At 67.6% G+C, this 20,263-nt stretch overlaps 1 protein-coding gene across 2 annotated transcripts; it reads right to left on the bottom strand.

Moving 5' to 3' along the window:
• Positions 1–2,788: 2,788 nt before the first annotated feature.
• Positions 2,789–19,466, bottom strand: NCLN (nicalin). 2 transcript variants are annotated; one of them, XM_044753792.2, is made up of 15 exons: positions 19,127–19,466; positions 13,401–13,591; positions 12,459–12,603; positions 10,425–10,519; positions 8,529–8,609; positions 7,550–7,653; positions 7,099–7,187; positions 6,858–6,997; positions 6,390–6,568; positions 5,107–5,194; positions 4,990–5,028; positions 4,746–4,909; positions 4,126–4,179; positions 3,953–4,031; positions 2,789–3,866 (listed from the first exon to the last, which is right to left on the bottom strand). In XM_044753792.2, the coding sequence occupies exons 1-15, from the start codon at positions 19,308–19,310 to the stop codon at positions 3,807–3,809; spliced, it is 1,692 nt and encodes a 563-aa protein (XP_044609727.1). In that variant the 5' UTR covers positions 19,311–19,466; the 3' UTR covers positions 2,789–3,806. The 2 variants fall into 2 exon arrangements, with proteins under 2 accessions (XP_044609727.1, XP_044609728.1); XM_044753793.2 differs by having other exon boundaries at positions 4,746–4,906.
• Between the last annotated feature and the right edge of the window lie 797 nt (positions 19,467–20,263).

Genomic DNA, 20,263 nt, shown 5'->3' with positions numbered 1-20,263 from the left:
GACAGCGGGTTTGGGGTGTCAGGGGCTGGGGAGGGGGTGGGGAGTAACTGCTGATGGGGCAGGGTTTCTTTCTGGGGTGATGGAATGTTCTGGAACCAGGTTGAGGCAGGGGTCACCAGTGTTTGTTACAAGGGGAGGGCGGCGTTTGAGGAGCGATGGAGCCAGGACCCCTAACAAACTGGCCAACGGGTCGTGAGACGCAGACGCGGAGCCACTCCAGGGCGCACGAGGCCAGAGATGGGACCCAGAATGCAGTGCATGATCCAGAATGTTCTGGACTGTGAAGGACGCTGCTGGCATCTGTCTTAGATTCCGGCTGCGAGAACGGCTCTCTCGGCCCTCGGCCCTGGGGTCTCTGGTCCCCGGCAGGCGCCCGGCATGGATGAAAGGCGCCCCGTGCAGACGTCCTGGGCCGCTGGTGGAGGAACTCCCGCAGCCCCTCGGGGCCACATCTCCTCTAAGCATCACTCGGCGAGCGTCCCCTGGTCGCTTCTCTCTGGACCTTCCGTGGGTCAAAAGGCCGATTAAAACCAGAGTGTAGACGGGGCTGCACATTCCTCCTGGGGCCGCCCGGGCGGGAGGGAAGCCAGTGGGCGGGGCCACGTGTCAATAAAACTTTATTTATAAAGCTAAGCAGCGGGCCGGTCACCCTGGCCTCTGTCTGCCCGAGCGCATTGGGTAAACACGCTCCTTCCGGGTGCTCCTCGAAGGTGTGTGATGGCGGGAAGCCGGCCACAAGCTGTGTGTCCGCCAGCAGGGCACTGGGACAGTAAGTCGAGTACCTTCCGAGGACGGAATACTACACAGCAGTGAACAGGAGTGTGTGTGTGAGAAATACACAAGGGTCAGTGCAAGAGGACAGCAGGCGCCATGTACGTGCGTCCACAAAACAGCGCTGGACACCGTCCGTGTTCCTAACCGGGCACGGCAACAATTTTAAAGAGAAAAAGGGACGCAGCAGAGAGTGGCTCTGTGCAGACGGGGGAGACACTGGGGTGCTTCCTAGGGACGTTCGCTGTGACTTATGGTCTGAAGACAAAGAACCCCAGGAAGAGATCAAAGACACTGGACGCAACCCGTCTGGGGTCCCCACGGAGGACGCACTGCCCTCGGTGGAGGCTGCCTTTGCCCAAATCGTTTGCCGCCACCCAGGGTTGACAGGGACCTGAGGTGAGGCTCTCGGGCACCCAGGGAGCCCACGGAATGAGCCTCGTGCGGCTGGCCCGGGCGGCCTTCTCTTCTTTCATCTTCATAACCGTCCTCCGGGACCCGGTGACCTTTCCAAATGCAGGTCAGGTCACGACCCTCCTCTCCCTGCCCGCCCCCTCCCCACAGTTCCCCATGGCACTGAGAGCAAAATGAAACACCTCCCCAGGGCCCTCCCTCTGCTCCAGCCTCTCGGGCCTCCTCACTGCTCCTCCAACACGCCAGGCCCAGGGCCTTTGCATACGCCGTGTCTTCTGCCTGGACCACTATCTCGGATTTCCACATGGCTTGATCCTTCTTGTCATCCCGATTCCACTCAAAGGCCTCTCCTCGGGGAGTCCTCACTGTCCACCTGGGTTATTTTTGCCTGTGACCCGTCTTCCCCTGTGGACTGTGAGCCCCAGGGGGGCCGCAACAGGGTGTCCGGTTGGCAGTGGCTCCCCGAGCCCAGCACGGGCCCAGGCACAGGGCAGGGGGGCAAATATTGGTGGGCTCCGTCGAATGAGACTAATCTGTCGTGACGTGACCAGCGGTCGCCTGGGGACAAGGAAGGCACAGGGAGGGGGGCAAAGGGGAGCGAGGAGAGGACCGAGAGCGACGCGCACGCGCACCACCTCGCACGGTGAAGGCCTCGCGGGCGCGCACGTGACACCGCGCACTTCACGTCCGTCCCGCCTGCAGAGGGATGCTCAGAAAGCGAAATAGTAAGATTTACACGCGAATCCTATTTTGCAGGCGCCACCGCGGGCACGGGTGTCCTCGCCCCCCACGCCGGACACGGGGGATGCGACACCGCCCGCGACGCGCCATCCTGCAGAGGGGTCTCGGCGGATGGACCTTTTTGCGTCAAGGGGGAACAGCCGGGCACGTCCCTCGACATGCGGGGTCCCGCCCGAGTCGGGGAGCCGAGGCGGCGTCGGCGCCCTGGCACGTGGCCTCGCTCGGGGGACCCCCAGCAGCGCGCCCTCGGGGTGCAGCCCCCGCGCGGGGCTCAGAGGAGCCTGCCCGGCCCGGAGCCCAGGCCCTGCCCTCGGGGACCCGCGCGCTCCTCCCTCCCCGGCCTCCGCCTGGTCCCCATCGCCCCCGGGACCAGCGCCGGCCCCTCCTCCCGGCCCCGTCCGCCCTCCCCGCGGCCGCCGCCAGACGGCGCCCGGAGCCCCGAGTCAGGGCCGCCGCCTCCGCCCGCAGCCCCTGGGCTCCCCTCCATTCTGGGGGAGACCCCACAGTCTCTCGCCCCGCTCCCGATGCCCCTGAGCCGCAGCCCCAGCGCTCCGACCTTCCTCGACGCTTCCTCCCCGCCCGAAGCGCAGACCGCTAAGCCTGCAGTCTGTCTGTCTGTCCGCCCCGCCCCCAGAGCACAAGCTCCCGAGGGCAGGGACTGTCCCCGGCCGGACCCCGAGCGTCTCAGAGCCCGACACACGCATGCTCAGAGTGTTTGTCGAATGACTGAGAGAACTGGGGGGACCACGCAGGGCCCGGGTGTCTGGCACCGGGCACAAGGGACCCCACTCTTCCCGCGGCCCCCAGGCCACCGCCAACGTGGGGACCGAGCCCCAGGAGCCCGCACAGGACACGCCAGGCCGATCTTTCGATATGGCTTTATTTCTGATCGTCCCACTGCAGTCTGAGCTCGGGGCGGCCAGGGGCCTGCCTACCGCCGGGGGACGCTCACCGCCGGCCCCTCTAGGTCACCGGTGCTGGGGGGACGGGCACACAGCAGGGCGGAGGAGGGGGGCCGAGGAAGAGGGAAGCCCCTGGGCCTGGGAGGCCGCAGGACGGGGGCCGAGGGGGAGGCGGAGGGCTGGGCCCCTGGGGGTCAGTGACGCCGAGACCCCCAGCCCTCACCCTGCGCGGCTCATATTGCTAGCGATCCGGTTCCCCGGCTCCCTGAGGTCGGCGGCCCTGGAGGCCCCGCTCCCTCCCCCACGCCCACCAGGCGCCTGGGTGAGGGGTCAGGCCCAGACCTCCCCACGGCCCACGGGCGCGACCCTCCGGCAGACACTCTTGCTCGACCCCCAGCCCGGACGGCTCCCCGGGACGCAGCCCCCGCTCCCCGATGAGGAACCAGGCCCGGTAGCCGGAAGAGCAGCAGCCAGGGAGGGGCCCCTCTGGCCCCAGGGCCCAGGCCGAGCGCAGGGACAGCCCGGAGGGCCGGGTCGGGGGTCAGAGGAGGGAAGACGGCCGGGGAGCAGGGAGCCGCGTCCCCGGGCCGCCCGGAGCGGGCCTCCGAGCGAGGGGTGGGGACCGGAGCCCCCATGGCTGGCGTGGCGGCTTCACACACGAGGGAGGCGAGCGTCTGAGCCGCTGGCGGGACGCGGAGCAGCGCGCAGGGTGGCCCGACCCCGGGGCCCGCAGTCCCCGCTCAGCACCGCGGGCAGAGTGCCACCGAGGCTGCCGGGGCGCATGTCCTGTCGTGGCGGGCTTGGTGGCCCTGAGGGTCGTGGCCGGCTCCAGGCGTGTCCCCGAGTCCGAGGCCTGACCCCGGGATGCCGCCAAAGCTGCTCCGAGTGAGTCCGAGGGACACCAAGAGGAAGGAGCCCGGGTCCTCGAGCACACGGCCAGCGCGGGGGCGGCCACGGGGCGGGGGCGCGGGTGGCAGGTCACTGCGTCTTGGCCTTCAGCAGCAGCCTCTGCACCGTTCTGTACAGCAGGTCGAAGTGCTGGGGGCGGCGGGAGGGCGTGAGTGAGGCCGGGCTGCCCCGTGAGCAGGACCCCAGGGCCCCAGGCCCGGCCCCCCCCCGCTCACCTGGACGGCCGTGTAGGCCATGCCGAGGTAGGCGCCGATGCACACGGCCAGGAGCAGGTCAAAGATGGCCGGCTTGACCCTGGGGAGAGGGGGCCGGCGGGGTGAGGGGGGCGCAGCCGCAGCCCCCCGGGTGGTCACGGGGCACCGTGGGCTCCTGGCCCCGGGCGGCTCACCTGTAGGCGTTCATGACCTGCTTCAGCTGGTCGTAGAAGACGAACTCAGGGTCCCTGGGGGGAGAGTGCTCTCTCAGGGGGCTCACCCGACGGCCGCACACGGCCCAGGGCCCCCAGACACCGGCCGCCCACAGGTTCTGCCCGCCCGGGGACCCAGGAGGGAGTGCCCTGTGTGTCCGCGGGAGGCTGTCCCTCCGGGGGAAGAGCCGTCCTTCACTGGGAAGCAACATCTTTCCTATTACTTTTTGGGGGGCTCAGAACGTACTCTGTAAATGTGAAACACGCTGACTGCGTAAATTCTACTGTTAGGGGAAGGACTTCTATTGAGGGAGGGCGACCACGGCCCAGGAGTCAGAGAGCCCAGCCCCACACCTGGGGGTCCACTCTGAGCCTCGGTTTCTTCTTCTGCCCGAGTGCTCAGTCTCCCGAGAGTATCAAGAGTCAGGAGGGAGACACGCGGGGCCTCGGGTGCCCCGAGGGATAGACTTATGCTAAGAAACGATCTGCTGTTCGTCTGGGACTCGAGTGTAACCAGCGCCCGGACTTTCTACTTCCGTCCAGGACTTCCGCGCGCTGGCTCTGGCGCCGGGGAGACCCCGGAAGCCGCCCCCGGGCCTCACCGCTTGTCGGCCCTGACGTGGTGCGGCTTCACCTCCTTCAGGTAGCGGCTCAGGTAATGCTCCAGCGTGCTGAGGAACGGGCCGTCCTTGTCCACCAGCTGCGCGGCCCGCGGCTGCTCGGTGAGCCAGTCCATCACTGAGTCCAGCTGCTCCTGCTGGATCTGCTGCGGGGACGCGGCCGCCGTCACCGGCCCGCCCGCCGCCCCGGCCCCCGCCCGCCGCCGCCCGCCCGGCCCGCCGTTACCATCTGCTCCGTGAAGACCGGCATGTCAGGGGGCGTGCCCTGCGGAGAGCGAGGGGACGGCCTGAGTGTGGGCCGCAGGGGGGGCAGGGGTCACTCACGGGGGACGCGGGGGCTCACCTTCTCCGTCAGGTTGTAGATGACCCGCGTCAGGGCCTCGGCGATGAGCCTCGTGTTGCGTGTCAGGGTTTTAGAGTCGACCCGGGACCTGCGAGGGCAGAATTGGGGAAAAAGCCCATATATATATATACGCATACACATACCCCCCACTTTGACGCCCCCCAGGACCCGGGACCGCGAGCTCATGTGGAAGTGGGGCCTCTGCGGCCGTGACTGGTGGAGACGAGGCCACACTGAAGCGGGGGCCCCAGTCCAGCGGCCGCTTCCTTCTAAGAGGGACAGCCGACACGGACGCACGCAGGGAGACGGCCCTGTGACGACAGGCACAGGTCGGGGGGACGTGGCCACGAGCCAAGGGACACCAGGATTGCCGGCCACACACACACCCATAAAGAGGAACTTTGGGAGCCAAACGTCTCTGATGCCAGCAGGCGTGGGGGACAGGGGCTCCCAAGGGGGCACGGAGGGTTGAGGGGGGCCCAGCTCGCCCTCCAGGCCCCGCGCCTCCTTCCTGCCAACTCTGCTTTGCTCTGGCGCCCTCGGCCCTGGAACACCTCCTCCTGGCTCACCCCCCTGGTGCCGGCACCGCCTCCTCCACGAAGCCCCCAGGAAGCTCCCCGAGGCCCCAGGACTGGCCGGGCCTGCTCTCTCTCTGGGCCTCGCCCGTCTCCAGGCCAGGCCCCTCCAGGACCACCTTCTCAGCCCCACGCAGACACGTGTCCAGGAGCTGGGCGCTGCCCAAGGCTGGCCAGTGAGTGAGCCAGCCCAGACATGGCGGCCAGTCCCGCCACAAAACCCCGCCCAGCTGAGGGCTGATGTGGCAGCCGAGCAGACAGATGAGACGTCAGCTCATGAAATGGCAGAAGCCAGAGGTGCCCAGGGTCACAGAGAGCAAGCGGAAAAGGGCAGGGAGCAGGGCTCCCTGAGGGGGTGTGAGGGACCAGGGAGACAGGGCGGCTGTGCAAAGGTCCAGGGGCAGGAGCCACGATGTCCGAACAGCAGAGTGGACTGAGGTGTCCAGGGCCCGGGAGTCATGTGGAGGGTCACTCTGTCCTCTTTGTCCCCATAACAGGGAGGTCATAACCTGACCCAGCCCCCCGCCCCCCACCCCGGCTCAGGCAAGCTGCCCTCCTTTCTGTTCCTCGTGCTGCCAGGCTGGCACGGGCCCTTTCCCCTCCTCCCCAAGGCAGGTTCCTTCCCTCCAGGTGCCTGCATCTACTCTGCAAAGAACATTCTAGAATGTGGCGGGTTCGCAGGGCCTGGGGCAGCCGGGCAGCGCTCACCGCACGTCCATGATGCTGCTGCGCTGGCCGCTGCGGTGGCTCTCCAGGTGGGACAGGGTGAAGGCGGGCAGCCGGCGGATGGCGAAGCGCTCGTGCTCCCAGGCCAGCATGTCCTCCGCCAGGTTGATCTTCTTGTGCACCATGGAAAAGCGCACCTCGGGGAACTGGTGGGCCGCCACCTGCATGGGGAGGGGCGGAGCATCAGCCGGCCCGCACCATGGTCCCAGCCCCGCCCACTTGGCCAATGCTCATGGGGCCTTGGGTGCCAGGAGGGTCCCAGGTCCCTCCCCTGACTTCCTGGGTCTAGAAAAGGGGGAGAGGCCGCCGCAGGGCCCCAGGGTCCGCAAAGGGCCTGGTCTGCTGCCTGGTGGACGTGAATCCCCACTAAAGGGAGGCGGGGGCCCGGCCCCCCTGGTGACCTGTAGCCCTCAAGCCCGCCGCCTGTGCCGGGCCGCCCGCAGGCCCCACCGTCTCGAGCTCCCGCAGGAAGGCATGCTGCAGCGTCCCCTCCCGGGGTGGCTTGGACACGTGCAGGTGCAGGCTGTCCCCTCGGCCCACGGTGTCCAGGCAGAGGACGAAGGCCACGTTGTCCTGCAGCAGGCTGGAATCTGCGGGGCAGCGAGAGCTGGGGAGGTCGGGGTGCGAGGATCGGGCCCCCACCCCGGGGCCCTGACCCCCCAGGCCCGGCCAGCGTGGCCGCCCGCCTCACCTGTGTGGTCCAGGTTGTCTTCCAGCCAGCGCTTGGTGCCCTGGTAGTTAAACTTGCCCCCTCCGGAGGCGAAGAAAAGCAGGTTGTACCTGGGGGCGGGGCGGGGGCGTCAGCTCGTCCCCACAAGGAGGGGCGTCCCCCCCCAGGGACAAAATCCTGACCAGCCCTGAGCGCAGGGCACCCCCAGCCCTGACGTGGACATCTGGTGGGCCCCTCCCTGTGGAAGATGAAACAGCACCCTGGCCCCACCCACTCAGCGCCAGGACACACCCAGCGTGACAACCACTGATGTCCCCACACGTGGCCTGGTGTCCCCTGGGGGCGGGATCTGGGAGGGGCTCAGCTCCAGGCCTGGCCCCCCGATCCCTCAATGCACAGTGTCCTTCCCGGGTCAGACTCGGGGACCGCGCGTGACCGTGCCCGAGCCGGGCGAGGCCTGGGCGGCACGTACGCAGCGTGGGTGCGCTTGTAGGTGTAGAGACGGGAGAAGAGGCGGGCGAGCTCCAGCAGCACGGAGATGCCGCTGCCGTTGGAATCCGCGCCGTGCGACAGCCACTGCGGGGCGGGAGAGAGGCCGGCGGTCACCCGCGTCCGCGCCACAGCACCGCCCGCTCTGGACAGTCGCCCATCGTGGCCCAGCCCACGTGTGCAGCGCGCAGCTGGGGCGGCTCCTCTGCTTGGGCCCCAGCCTGACAGCGCCCCAACGGCGGCAGCCTGCTCGGTCCCGCTGGTTTGTCGCTGAGAGCAGGACTCTCTTGCAGAGGGAGCCGGGCGTCGGCTCACGGACCCTCTGCAGGAGCCGGACCTCGCTGTGGGCTCCGAGAGTGCAGCCTGGGGGCAGCTGAGTGGGCCTGAGGCCACGTCCTCAGAGAGGCAGGCTCGCCAGGCTGGCCGCCGGTGGCCCTGGACCTGGACTCAGGGCCAGCCGCCCGCGCTGCCCAGGCTCCCAGCCCTCAGCTGTCTGTGAGACACGGGGTTGGCCGAGCTCTGCTCTCCTCCCGTGCCCAGGACCCCGTCCATGCCGGGCAGAGGCCCTGCGCCCGGCCCCCCGAGAACCCCGTCCTGGTCTCCAAGCCCTGGGGACGGCCCCTCACACACACTGTCATGTCTGGTTTGGGGGCATCAGGCACGTCCTGTGGGACTCCCCTGGGAGAGGACTCTGGAAGCTTCTGCCTGGTCTCTCGCCCCTGCCCCACACGCCCTTCCCTCTGCTCATTTTGACTCATGTTCTTTCTCTGCAGAAACCACGGCCGTGCGGACAACCACTGCTGAGTCCTGGGGTCCCCACTCCTGGGGGTGGCCCGGGGAACCCAACACAGCCCCCTGGGCTCGAATCCTGGCCCGACCACGCGCCCTGCCCCAGTCAGCCTCCGTGTCAGCTGCCCGAGGACACCCAGCCCATGGGCACCCCTCTGGGGGCACATACGTACAGGGGCCACTCCGAAGGCGTCGTAGTGGGCCACGAGGACGATGGTGGGGAGCTCCTCTCCGCCGAGCCCGGTGAGCCGGCCCTGCAGAGACAGGCTGTGAGCGCCACCCCACCCTCGGGGGCAGCATTCTGGCTCTGGGCCACGCGGTCCTCGTCACGACAACTCAGGACAAGTCTGGGGCTGGGGGAGCAAGGGAGGCCCAGCCCCTGCCTCCTCCCCATCCCGCCTCCCACGGGAGTGACAGGGATGGTGCCCAGCTCACAGCCGCACAGAAGTTTCCAGAACGAAAGGCCGGGGCAGCCGGGCCGGCAGGTGGGAACAGACCCCAAATGGCCAGAAGGGCCCTCCAGACCCTCGGGGGCTCCGTCCGCTGGCAAAACGGACCCCCTGCAGCCCTGCCTGAGCCCCCGGAGCCTGACAGCCAAGACGTGGCTTCCTCTGCCCAGGCAACCATGACGGTAAAACCAAGTTCGCCCTATCGTCGCCCCGCCGCTGGACGCTGCTGCAGCCCCCGCACCGAGGTGGCCTGTCCACCCCCCAGAACCCTGCTCCCCCAACCCCTGCACCCAGCCAGGACGCACCCGAGGCCCCACAAACCTGGGAGGGGTGCCGTGGGGATGGCGCCCACCGCCCCGGCAGAGTACTCCCTGGCTGTTTGCTCTGAGTGCCCGCCTGTCGCCCCCAGACCTCCCCACGGGGACAAGCTCGGCGAGGGAGGGGCGGCGGGGCTCGAACGGCGCTCAAGGGTAGGCACGGCCCGGAGAGCACCCCCTCACCCCTGGAGGTGAGGGGCTCTGAGTGTGGCGCCTCCGCCTTCCACCCGAGCCACACTAGGACACCGGGGGCGGTGGGGCAGCCCCGCCCCATCTGCTCTAAGCCCCGGGGACCAGGGCCCACAGGTGCCAGTGAATGCTGAAGGTGCCGCCTGGCCCAAGCAGGGGGCTAGCTGGGGGACTGGCATCTCGGCCACGAGCGCTCACCGAGGGCCTGCTGTGTGCCGGGCACCGGGCTGGGCTCCAAGGACACAAGAGGGGCCAAGATGAACATGCTCACCGCACATGGTGCTCAGGCCGATGGGGAAGCAACACGCGGGTCCCAAATGTGCCACGAGGTGATGACCGCTCGGGAGAGTGAAGCCGGGAGGGGCCGGGGCGCCGGCTGATGAGTCCGGCCAGACTAACGACCGGGGACAGTGACAAGGCCTCGCCTGGGGCCTCACGGGGAGCCGCCGCCACTCCCGACCCGGGACACGCAGGCTCTGCGGGAGCCACCGTCAAGGACCCGCCCTGGCTGCCACACTCTTACTGTATCTGCGTTCCTCATCCCTAGTCCCTTCTCTGTGGCCTCCTGAGGCAGGAGGGGACCCTGAACACCCCCGCTCTGCAGCCTTTGGTCCGGGCACCCCGCACAGCAGACAACCCCATGGAGGACCCTTGAGGAGAGGAGACCGGACCGGGGAGCTGGCGTGTGGCCCAGACGCTCGCTCACACCAGCACAGGGCCGAGTAAGGGCCGGACTCCTCCGTGTCTGGGGTGCTGCTTTAATCAGCTACCTGGAGACCGAGAGCTCAGCTCAGCTCCGGACAGGGGGGGAGTGCGGCCCCAGAGAGTTCTGAGGATGCAGGGCTGCAGGGGGTGTGCCGTGCCGAGACGGGGCTGGCCACCCTGGGCCTGCAGGGAGAGCTGGGCAGCAGGGATGGCCCGTGCAAAGGCCCTGAAGTGGCGGCACAGTGGGAGGCTGGCGATGGCACTCGGGAGGCAGGCAGGGGGCCGCGGGGTGTCCCACCTCTCCCCTCAACATGGCCCAGCTTCCCTATCTGAGGCCCCCTGCAGTGGGGACTGGCCAGAGAGACGAGCTCGCAGAGTCTGGGCGCAGCGGGCAGGGCCCGGCACTCACCTCCACACTGGTGATGAGCCAGTCGCTCACGGCCTTGCTCTGGACCCCGCTGGTGACCATCTGGAAGCCGTTGGCGGTGGCCGTGTGGAGCAGCACTGGGGGCGGGAGGGGGAGGGTCAGCCTGAGTCCAGGGGTCCTGGATCCGAGCCGGCGCCCTAGTCACCCCGACACCCCAGAACCCAGGGCTTCCATGTAAGCAGGGTCGTGTGCACAGCTGACCACACGGACTGGAACACAATGCCATGAGTGGACTTGGGGGGGCGCCCTCAGGCCAGCCCCCAAGGACCCATCCAGCATGGGGACGACAAGGCGGTCACCCTGGCGGTGACCCAGAAACGGGAGTCTCCCCCTGACGGCCCACGAGCCTGCGGCCCAGCCCCGAAAGCCCGAACGGCGTGAGCACCCGCAGCTTTGTGACCCGTCTGCTGGCGAGCAGGCGCGCCCCCCAGTGGCCCCGACTCGGTGTGAGCACATCGTCCACGGAGAATGATACGTTTTCAGGTGGGGCCAGGGGCTGCCCTATGACGCCGTGAGTTCTCCCCAGCGTGAGTGCGCATCTGTCGTGGACGCGTTTCAAGATGCGGTCGTGATGGGCATGGAGATGCCATCAGCGGGGGAACAGGCCGGGGGCGCCGCGCGGGGGCCCTGCAGTGTTTCCACAACTTCTCCTGAACTTTCACATACTCTAAAATAAGCTCTTCTAACAAAGACAGTTGTGGTTAATATTTATGGTTTTACATCTGTTCTCCCCACTAACCAATGCAAAATAAGCACTTTCCCATGCTGCCAGAAAGCCTGCCCCAGAGCCAGCCCTGGGGACCCAGCCGTTTAAGGCGGGCGCCCTCCGCTGCGGCCGCCCAGGTTTGGTTCCCAGGTGGGGAACCACACCACCCGTCTGCCAACAGCTGTGCTGTGGGGGCGGCTCACAGAGAAGAACAAGGACCCACCACTAGAATATACAACCACGTACAGGAGCTTTGGGGAGGACAAAGAAAATAAAAAAAAAAATTCTACCCCCAAAACGTTTTTAACGACCGCATAATATTCCACCAAGTAGAAGATCCCTTCCCTTCCGCTCTAACTGGACATGCAGGACTTCCCTAAATTCACTCTCCTGCTGCCACAACGCAGACGGCCACTGTCAAGACCTTAATGTGGCCCAGGGACAGCAACCTCCTCCTGTCAAGGACCAGAGTCCAGGTTTTCGGCTCTCCTGCAGCCCCTGGCCTCTGCCGGTGCAGCCTGAGAGCTGCCCCAAAGCCCACGTGAATGCTGCCTGTGTGCCGATAAAGCCTTATTTACACGAACACGTGGCCCACGGGTGGCAGTTTGCCAACCCCCAAGCTAGAGCCCCACGCAGCTGACAACCTGGCCGGGGGGGATGAGCCTTTTTTTTTTTTTTTTTTTTTACAGCTTATGCGCGGCTCACCAAACCGAGTCCCTGAGGAGCTGGGCCGGGTGTCCCCGTGTCAGCGAACCTGCCGCCTCGTCCTCTCTCCTCAGGCCTGAGTGCCCCCTCCTCTCCCGTAGCAGCCCCCCACGGGTGAGGACGGAGCTGGCGGTCCCTCCCGCTGCATTTCCTCCACCACTTCCGCCGTCTCACTCCCAACAGCGGCCCACTCCGGCGCCCTGCAGCCTCCCCCGTCCAGGGGCGCGAGGACCCGGGGTCTCCTGTCCCCAGGACACTGCTGACCCGCTCGGATGGACTCGGGCAAGACGGTGACACCCGGAACCCACTCGGCAGGCACAACGGACAGAGAAAATCCGACAGACGCCCGCGTTTCCCGTCAACCACTCAGAGGCTGCAGGTGCGAGGCCCCCTCTCGAATCCGGGGTGCTCGAGCTTCTGTTTGAAAGGGGACGGGCGGTGGCAGCTGCGAATGCAGAGTCCCGGCCCCCAACCCAAGCCCGACACTGCAGATCTGGGGCAAGGCTGTGACCCACAGCACTAAGGCCGAGGACGGACGCCACATGCTCGCTCTGAGACAGCACCCCGAGGTGGCACGGTGCGACCCTGACCCCGCCCGAGCGCACCTTCGGCGGCCGAGGCTGAGCCCTGGGAGGCAGAGGCGGCCTGCGTCTGCTCGTAGATGGAGAGCAGGGCCTCATCCTCCACGGCAAAGTACACGGGGACGATGGTCTCCATGGCCAGCATCTCGGGCTCGATCTCCATGAATTGCTGCGGGGGAGACACACAGTTAGGCGGCTCCTGGCCTGGGCAGAGCCCACCGGCTGTCCCCTGTGGGCAGGCAGGCCGGGGCCTGGCACCACGCCTGCTTTGAGGCCGGTTAACGAGGCCGGGGTCACGCTGGAGAGGAGGACGGGGCGGGAGGGGGACAGGGAGGGGACCAGGACGGAGGGACGGGCAGGGAGTGGCGATGCTCACGGGGCCCCCTGGACAGTACCCGTCAGGGAGGAAGCAGGCTGGGCAGAGGATGGGCGCTGGAGCCAGCCGGGTCTGGGGTCAGGTCCAGGGTCACTGTGGGCCGGTCCCGCCCCCCCGGCCACCACGTCCTCAGCTGTTAGTGGGTGACGGATGTTGGCTTCCCAGGCTGACGGCAGAGGCCAGCAAGTACAGAGGGCGTGAGTCGCCCCACACACACCCTTCTCCCGGGCAAGAGCACCCTCCGCCCACGTGTCTAAGGGGCCCCATCAGACTCGGGAACAACGCAGCTCCCTCCCCAGGCACAGCTGACATGGGGCCGGGTCACTCCCTGGGGGTCATCCTGGGCGGTGTGGTGGGGGGAGCAGCATCCCTGACCCCGCTCACTTGATACCAGGAGCTGTGACAACCACAGATGTCCCCAGACATGGCCCAGCGTCCCCTGGGGACAGAACAGCTCCGGAAGGACCGCTGAGGAAGAGGAACAGGTGCCTTCCCACGTCCCCAAGGGAGAGGGCTCAGAGAGGTGAACCAACATGCCCCAGTCACACAGCCAGCTCCCCGCGACGGCAGTGGCTCACTGGGGTGCTCACCCGGATGACGTCCTGGGGCACGGCAGCCATGGCCCGCGGCAGGATGATGACCACGGCGCCGGCCGACTGGCGCAGGGCCCTCTGGTACCGCTCGTAGGAGAAGTCCAGCAGGCGCACGAGCACGCAGCGGCGGCTCAGCACGTCCGCGTCCATGGTGCGCGCCTCCGTGTTGAGCACTGCATTCCGCGTGCCTGCGGGGGAGGGAGAGAGGGGCGGGGGCTCGCTCTACTGCACCGGGGCCCTCGCCCGGGGACCACCGCCTCGGGATCCTCTGCCTAGGCTGGGCCACGTCCCCCAGGGCCCCCCGAACCCCAGGAGTCTCTGGCCTTCTGAGAACCGGGGGACGCAAAGACCCTCCTCCAGGAAAATCGGGCCCCACCAGCGCCCACCCGGCGGGAGGCAGCTCGGCTGTTCCTACTCTGGGCCATGGCCACGGGCGCCCCGCCCCGCCCCCCTGTACCCGGGGCGGCAGCCCTCAGAAGTGACGCTGTCCCCGTTCAGCGGCCACCCGCGGGGACCCTGCCCATGTGCCCACGCGCACGACTCCCCCCACGAGGGACGGGGCGCCGTGACGAGCTCCTCCCGCGTCGCCCAGCGGGCGGAGCCGTCAGCCCCCCTGACAGCGGCCCGGGGCCCGCTCAGCCCCCCATGTCGCGCACATGCCCGGGGGACCCCGGACTAGAAGCCCACCGCCGGCTCCCATGAGCGCCCTCCACGGGACTCCCCGTGGCTCCCCGGGCGCCGGCTGACCGCATCCGACCCGCCCGCCCTGCTGCTGGGCGCCCAGCACCCACCCCACCCGTCACCAAGCAGGGGGAGCCCCAGGTGACAAGCCTGCCCTCCCGGCTCCAGGTCCCGCCCTCCAGCCCCTCCTCCCCTCGGGGCTCCCCGCCGAGCGGGCGTTTCCCTGGCGGACCAGCAGCCTCTAGAACCTGGACCCGCCATCGGCTTCCCTGCCTGCTCCAGGGCTCCGGGGACAGCACCTCGCTCAGAGCAGGAGAAACCCGGCGCCAACGGCAACCCCGGGCCCAGGCTCCCGATGGACAGCAGCTGGGAGACCAGTGAAGGACCCCGTCTCCCCAACGCCCCCAGAGCCCAGACCCGCAGGCCCTCTCCACGTCCTTCCACACCCAGGCCGTCACTCTCTGGGGGCCGTCCTAGATACTGCGGGGGTTTGAACAGCATCCTTGGCCTCACCCACTTGACGCCAGGAGTTCCCCCAGTGTGACACCCACAGACGTCCCCAGACGTCGCCCTCTGTCCCCTGGGGGACAGTCACCTGGGGTGGGAACATCTGCTCTATAACCAAGCGCCATCTCCCACCTCTTCTGAGAGGCCCAGAAAGATCCAGTGAACCAGGAGGGGGCGAGAGGCTGTTTCCCCGCCCAGACAGCAAGCTTTCCTGCAGCCAATGGGTCCCCTGGGACACGGCACCCAGGCACTGCCGCCCACATGGGTTCTGCTGGGCAGGGGTGGCCAGGAGAGGCCACGGTGATGGTCTATGCAGCACCGCGGAGGAGCACTGACTTCTCCGTGGCTGCCCACAGGCACACTGGCCCCCGTGGATGGTAGGAAGGGGGGCGCACGCAGCCCCCAAGCACCAGGACCACCTGCACCCAGCTGCGAAGCTGCCAGAGTCCAAAACGTTTCAGACGCCTCAGGCTGACCCGAGAGGCACGAAACGAGCAAAGCAACCCTAGCGCGCCTGGGGGCCAGATGTGGCCCTAGGGTTTGAGACCCCCGTAGTGAATGCTCAAAATAGTGATGCGGAGAAGCGCGGGGTCCTGGGGGATGGTCACAGAGAGGGGCCAGAGGAACACAGAAGGGCCAGCGTCCCCGGCGGGAATGCGGAGGGCCGTCCCAGGAGTGGGGGCCTGGGACCAGGGAGTGCGGGTGGGCCGGGCGCCTCCCTGCCTGCGCCCCACACACCCAGCCTCCTCTCTGCTTCGGGGCCGGTGGGGCCCTGGGAGGGCAGCAAAGACCTTCAGGATGCCCTTGAAACGCCGAGAATGTGGGGAGGCCCTGGCCCCACCCCCTGGCTCCCAGGGGCCCCCCCCCCCCACCTTGGCTCCCAGGGGCCCTCTGCCTCCCAGGAGCTGGGGACTTGGAGGCCACCTGTGAAGCCCACTGTGCACAGGGCAGGAACCAGCACTCCGCCTTCCAGGAGGAGGGCCGAGCAAGGAGCCAGGTGGACACCAGCCCCCAGGGTCCCCCGGACTCCAAGGGCCCCCAGGGCGCAGCCCCGCTCTGCCAACTCCAGGTCCAAGCTGGCCCGGCCTCCCTCACTCCACGTTGGGACAGGCAGAGCCACAAAGAGGGGCGCAGGACACCCGGAAGGAAGCTGCCCATTCTGACAACGGGACCAGACCCGGACGGGGGTCAAACGCTTCTCTACTGGGGGCCAGAGAGTGGCCCCTCTCTCTCGCCTGCGGCCCCCGTCTACATAACCACCCGCTCCGCCTTCGCTTGGGAAACCGGTGCACATGGCCACACCAATAAAGCTTTACTGACAACACGGGGCGGAGGGCCGGGCCGGTGGAGGAGCCCTGGGGGCCCCGTGCGTGCTGGGTGCTCGGTGCTGCGGCCCCACCTCCCGGGGCCTGTCTCAGCCGTGGCATCAAGTGAGGGGGACGTGAGCGGGCACAGAGCCACTGCCGTGACCAGCGCATCACCCCGGGGGCCAGAGTCCCGTGCAGGGGCGCGGTCACGCCCTGGCCGGCTGGCCCCGCAGCAGGCACACCCCTTTCCTTCCCAGCAGCCCGGCTGCCCGGAGTTTCTCAACAGGAGCCACAGGAAGTTGGGAAAGCAGCCCCAGAGCCGGGGGCCCGGGCGGGGAGCGGGTGGGCAGAGGGCGCTGCCGACGCAGGGGAGCATGTCGCCAGCCCTCGGGGGCCCGGCCGCCAGGAGCGCAAGATAGGGGCTCCCTGTGGCCCCCAGGCCTTCCCGCTGCCCCAGAACAAGCAGCACGGCCTCGGACCCCGAGGGGCCACCCCCCCAGCCCCGGCGATCCCGCCAGCTTCTCCCTGAGGGGTCTCACCCGAGCTCTGGGCCGGGCCTCTGCTCCCCACGCTGCAGGCGAGCCGCCCTCTGCTAAGATGGGGCGTCCCGCCAGGCCCTGTGCGCGCCCCAAGCCCGCGGTCACAGACCGGCCAGGACCCCCCTCGCAGGGCAGGTGGCATCCGGGCTTCTCACTGGGGGCGACAAAGACGGGGATGGGGAAGGAGGGCATGGGGGGAGGCGACACGTCAGGAAAAAGAACGGGGAGGAATCCCAGAGTCAGGGGAGAGGACGCGGAGACGGGAGGGGAGCACAGCTGAGCGCAAGGAGGGAGGCCGGGGAGGAGAGAGGGTTCCCCGGATCTGCCCCGAGGAGATGGGGAGCCCGCAGCCTGGCGCCTGGGCAGGTGCAGGGAGAGGGGGCCCGTCGGCTGCACATGGGACACCGTGGAGCCGCCTGGAGAGACGGGGTGTCCAGGCCACCAAGGACAGCCACCCGAGGGACAGCAGGCTCCGAGCATGGCCCCGAGTGTGAGTCGGGCAAGCCGGGCCGACTGAGCAGAAAGAACCGGGTCACGTCGAGCTCTAGGGTCTGGGCCCCCCGGACAATGGATTCCTCGGGGAAACCAACGGAGGCTCCAGAGCGGGGCTGCCCAGGACAGCGCCCGCCAGCCCCCCGTGGCTGTTTGGATTTACTACAATGAAACAGCGCAAAAAGTCCCCTTCCTCCGTTGCACGCGACACGTCTCAAGTGTCCCTGGCCACCTATGGCCGGTGGCTCCCGTATGGGACAGTGAACACACAGAACCCGTCCATTGTCGCAAAAAGTCCCAGCGGGCGGCGCTGGCGAAGACCCTCCGCTCAGGAGGACGCCCGATGACGCCTGGAAACGCGCCCGCAGCGCCAGCGGCTCCCGGCCTTCCCTCCCACCGTCTGCGGCCGGGGGGGGGGGGGGTCTCCCGTCTAGGCCACCACCATACCCCCAGCTCTCTGCCCCCGGCACTGCAGACATCAGCCGGGTCCCTCCCCGGGGCCCGTCCCGGGTGCTGTGAGGGCTGAGCACCCACCACTTGATACCAGGAGCTCCCCCAGTGTGACAGCCACAGAGTCATCACCCAGGGACCCCTGGGTTGAGAACGACTGCCCTAAACAGAAACGACGTAGCGCTGGGGCGAGGAGGGATCTGAGGGAACTCCGGACCTGCCTCCAGAGCCTGGGGCTCCCGCGGGGCCTGGGAAGTTCCAAAAACAGGGGCCAATGCAGGGGAACCCGGGCTCTGAGATGCGGGGACCAGAACTGGGGAGGGGGCTCCTTCAAGGGGGGGTCAGGCCTTGACCTGCAAGGACTTAAGGCACCAGGCTGGAAGAAAAACCAGAGGCCAGAAGTTTCTGGAACACCAGAGATGGCTACACTCCGGAGAAAACAAGGGAATTCAGAATGACATGGGCACTGGGACCAAAACCTCGACAGGCGACAGGCGAGGGGACAGGGGTGGGGAGCAGGCAGCTGAGCAGGATCTGGGCTGGCATCTGGGGAAGGGACCTGAGCCGGGCCAGACAACCGAGAAATCCTGGGAGGGGAGCCGGCGGAGTTTGGGGAGCTGGGGTGAGGACGGCGAGCTGAGGGGGCAGACATGCACCAAAGTGGGAACGAGACGGGGGCGCCAAAAGACCCCAGGAGCCCAAAGGCGAGGAGCCTGAGAAGGGGGATGGGGGCTCAGCGGACAATTCTGAGGAACCAGCACACAAGCTGGGACCGGGCAGAGCCGGGAGCCTGGGGAGACGGGCCTGGACTGGGGGCCAGGACGGTGTTAGCGACGGGGGGCCCTCGAGCCCTGATGGGGGCAGAATACAGCCGGCGGACAAAGAGCACCCGGTGCCAGGGCCATGGAGGGCGGGGCAGCTCCGCCTGGCAGAGGCCGAGCAGGGTGTCCACGGCCAGCAGGCCAAAGGTGGCAGCTCGGGTGCACAGGCCTGACTCGTGGGACAGCCCACCCAGGGGGTGTCCAGGGGAGGGGTGGGGCAGAGAGACTCTGGGCCAGCCGGGAATGAAGAAAAAGGGGAGCCAGGCTCCAAGGCGGGGGGAACGTGGGCTGAGGCAGGAGCTCTGGGTCCCGGGCAAGGAGCCCTCGTTAGGGCCGGGGGGCTGTGGGAGCCAGCCGGGTGGGTTCCTGGGGCGGAGCAGGGGTCCAGGCACTCAGGCTGTCACTTGCCTGGGGCCTGGGTTAAGGGTCTGGCCGCCCAAATGAGGCCTGTGGGCGGGACTCCTGCTGGACAGGCAGGAGTGGCAGGTCCTGGGGCCCGGGGAGCAGAGACCAGGTTGACAGAAGGGGGGCTGCCTGGCCAGGGGGGACCGAAGCCCGGGGGAGGGAGAGCGGAGAGTGGGGAGAGCAGGAAGGGGGAGGCCAGACGGAGGAGGGAGGCCGGATCCAGGAGGGAGGCTGGGACGGGGGAGGCCGGGAGGGGGGAGGCCGGGAGGGGAGAGACCAAGCTTGGGGGAGGCTGGGATTTGGGGGGAGGCCGGGAGGAGGGAGATCGAGATGGGGGAGGCCGGGCCCAGGAGGGAGGCTGGGAAGGGGGAGGCCGGGGCGGGAGAGGCCGGGCCCAGGAGGGAGGCTAAGAGGGGGGAGGCCGGGAGAGGGGAGGCCGGGACGGGGGAGGCCGGGCCCAGGAGGGAGGCCGGGAAGGGGGAGGCCGCGCGGGCGAGGCCGGCGGGGAGGCGTCCACGCACCGTAGGGCTGGCCCTGCAGGTCGTACTGCTGCATGCGGTAGACGGTGAACTCGTGCGCCGCGTCGGCGGCGGGCAGCGGCGGCGCCACGAGCAGCAGCACGGCGGGCAGGAAGACGATGAAGCCGAGCGGCAGGCACGACGCCTTCAGCATGTTCTCCAGCACCTCGCCCGCTTCCTCCAGCATCCTGGCCGGCGGCGGGGCCGCGCGAGGCGGCGGCGGGGACGGGACGACGGCGGCGACGGCGGCAACGGCGGCTGCGGCGGCGGCGGCTCCCGCGGACTCACCTCGGCATGGGTAGCCGCCGGGGTCCTGCGGGCGCCGCGCCGGGCAGCCCGCGCCCGCTCCGGGGTCCTGCGGGCACGGCCGCGGACCGCCCCGCCCGCCGCGCGGCCTGCTGGAAATTGTAGTCCCCAGGCGAGCGTGGAAACACCTGGGAGTTGTAGGCCTATTCGTTTACTCCCCGATGCAGGAAGCTGTGGTGGGCTGTTTAGCTAAATCTGCTAAAGTTTCACATAAACTCAAAACCAGAAAATACTTGGACTTAAAAGAAACTATTTGCAGTGGAATTTACTTAAACTCTGTCTTTGTTGTGAGGCGAGGGAGGAGGCGAGATGTGGGTGACCTTGCGACCCGGAAGGAAGTTGGAAATGAAGGAAGAGAGGGGCTGGCCTTGGTGCGCTAGGTCTCCTGGGAATTGTAGTCCTTTCGAGCAAGCATAAGGGGTCATGGGAGCTGTAGTCTTCCTGGGTGAAGTCTGAGAAAAATCGTTTAAAACTCCGAAGGAACGGAGATGTTAAACTCCATGAGGGCAAAGGCTTTTGTCGGCTTTGTGCATTGATGTATCCCCAGAACCTAACACACGACCTGACATACCGTGGGTGGTCCATATAATTTTTGGATGAATGAATGAGAGTAAAAAAATCACGATAGAAGCTTCCTAAAGGGATGACGCAATGGATTATGGGATTTGTAGTCTGGACCCTAGTTTTCCCACAGGGGTTGGCATATAACTATTTACACTCATGCTTATTCACATTTAGAGTATCCTCGTGGTAAAAAACTATTTATACTTATGCTTATTCATATTTGGGACACAGTAAAAAATACTTACACTCGTGCTTATTCATATTTGGGGC

This window comes from Equus asinus, chromosome 20 (assembly GCF_041296235.1).
Source record: "Equus asinus isolate D_3611 breed Donkey chromosome 20, EquAss-T2T_v2, whole genome shotgun sequence".
Taxonomy (NCBI): Eukaryota; Metazoa; Chordata; class Mammalia; order Perissodactyla; family Equidae; genus Equus; species Equus asinus.
Note: the sequence above shows the minus strand (reverse complement) of the source record. Positions and strands in the feature narration are given on the sequence as shown.

Bases quoted from the DNA above. Each gene is read 5' to 3' on its own strand.
- NCLN (XM_044753792.2), bottom strand. From the start codon at position 19,310: ATGCTGGAGGAAGCGGGCGAGGTGCTGGAGAACATGCTGAAGGCGTCG. The intron at 6,569-6,857 runs GTGGGGCCTGCG...CTCCCCATGCAG, and splicing joins TCCTGCGGGAGCTCGAGACG to GTGGCGGCCCACCAGTTCCC. The intron at 4,910-4,989 runs GTAACGGCGGGC...GCGTCCCCGCAG, and splicing joins CGGTCTTCACGGAGCAGATG to CAGATCCAGCAGGAGCAGCT.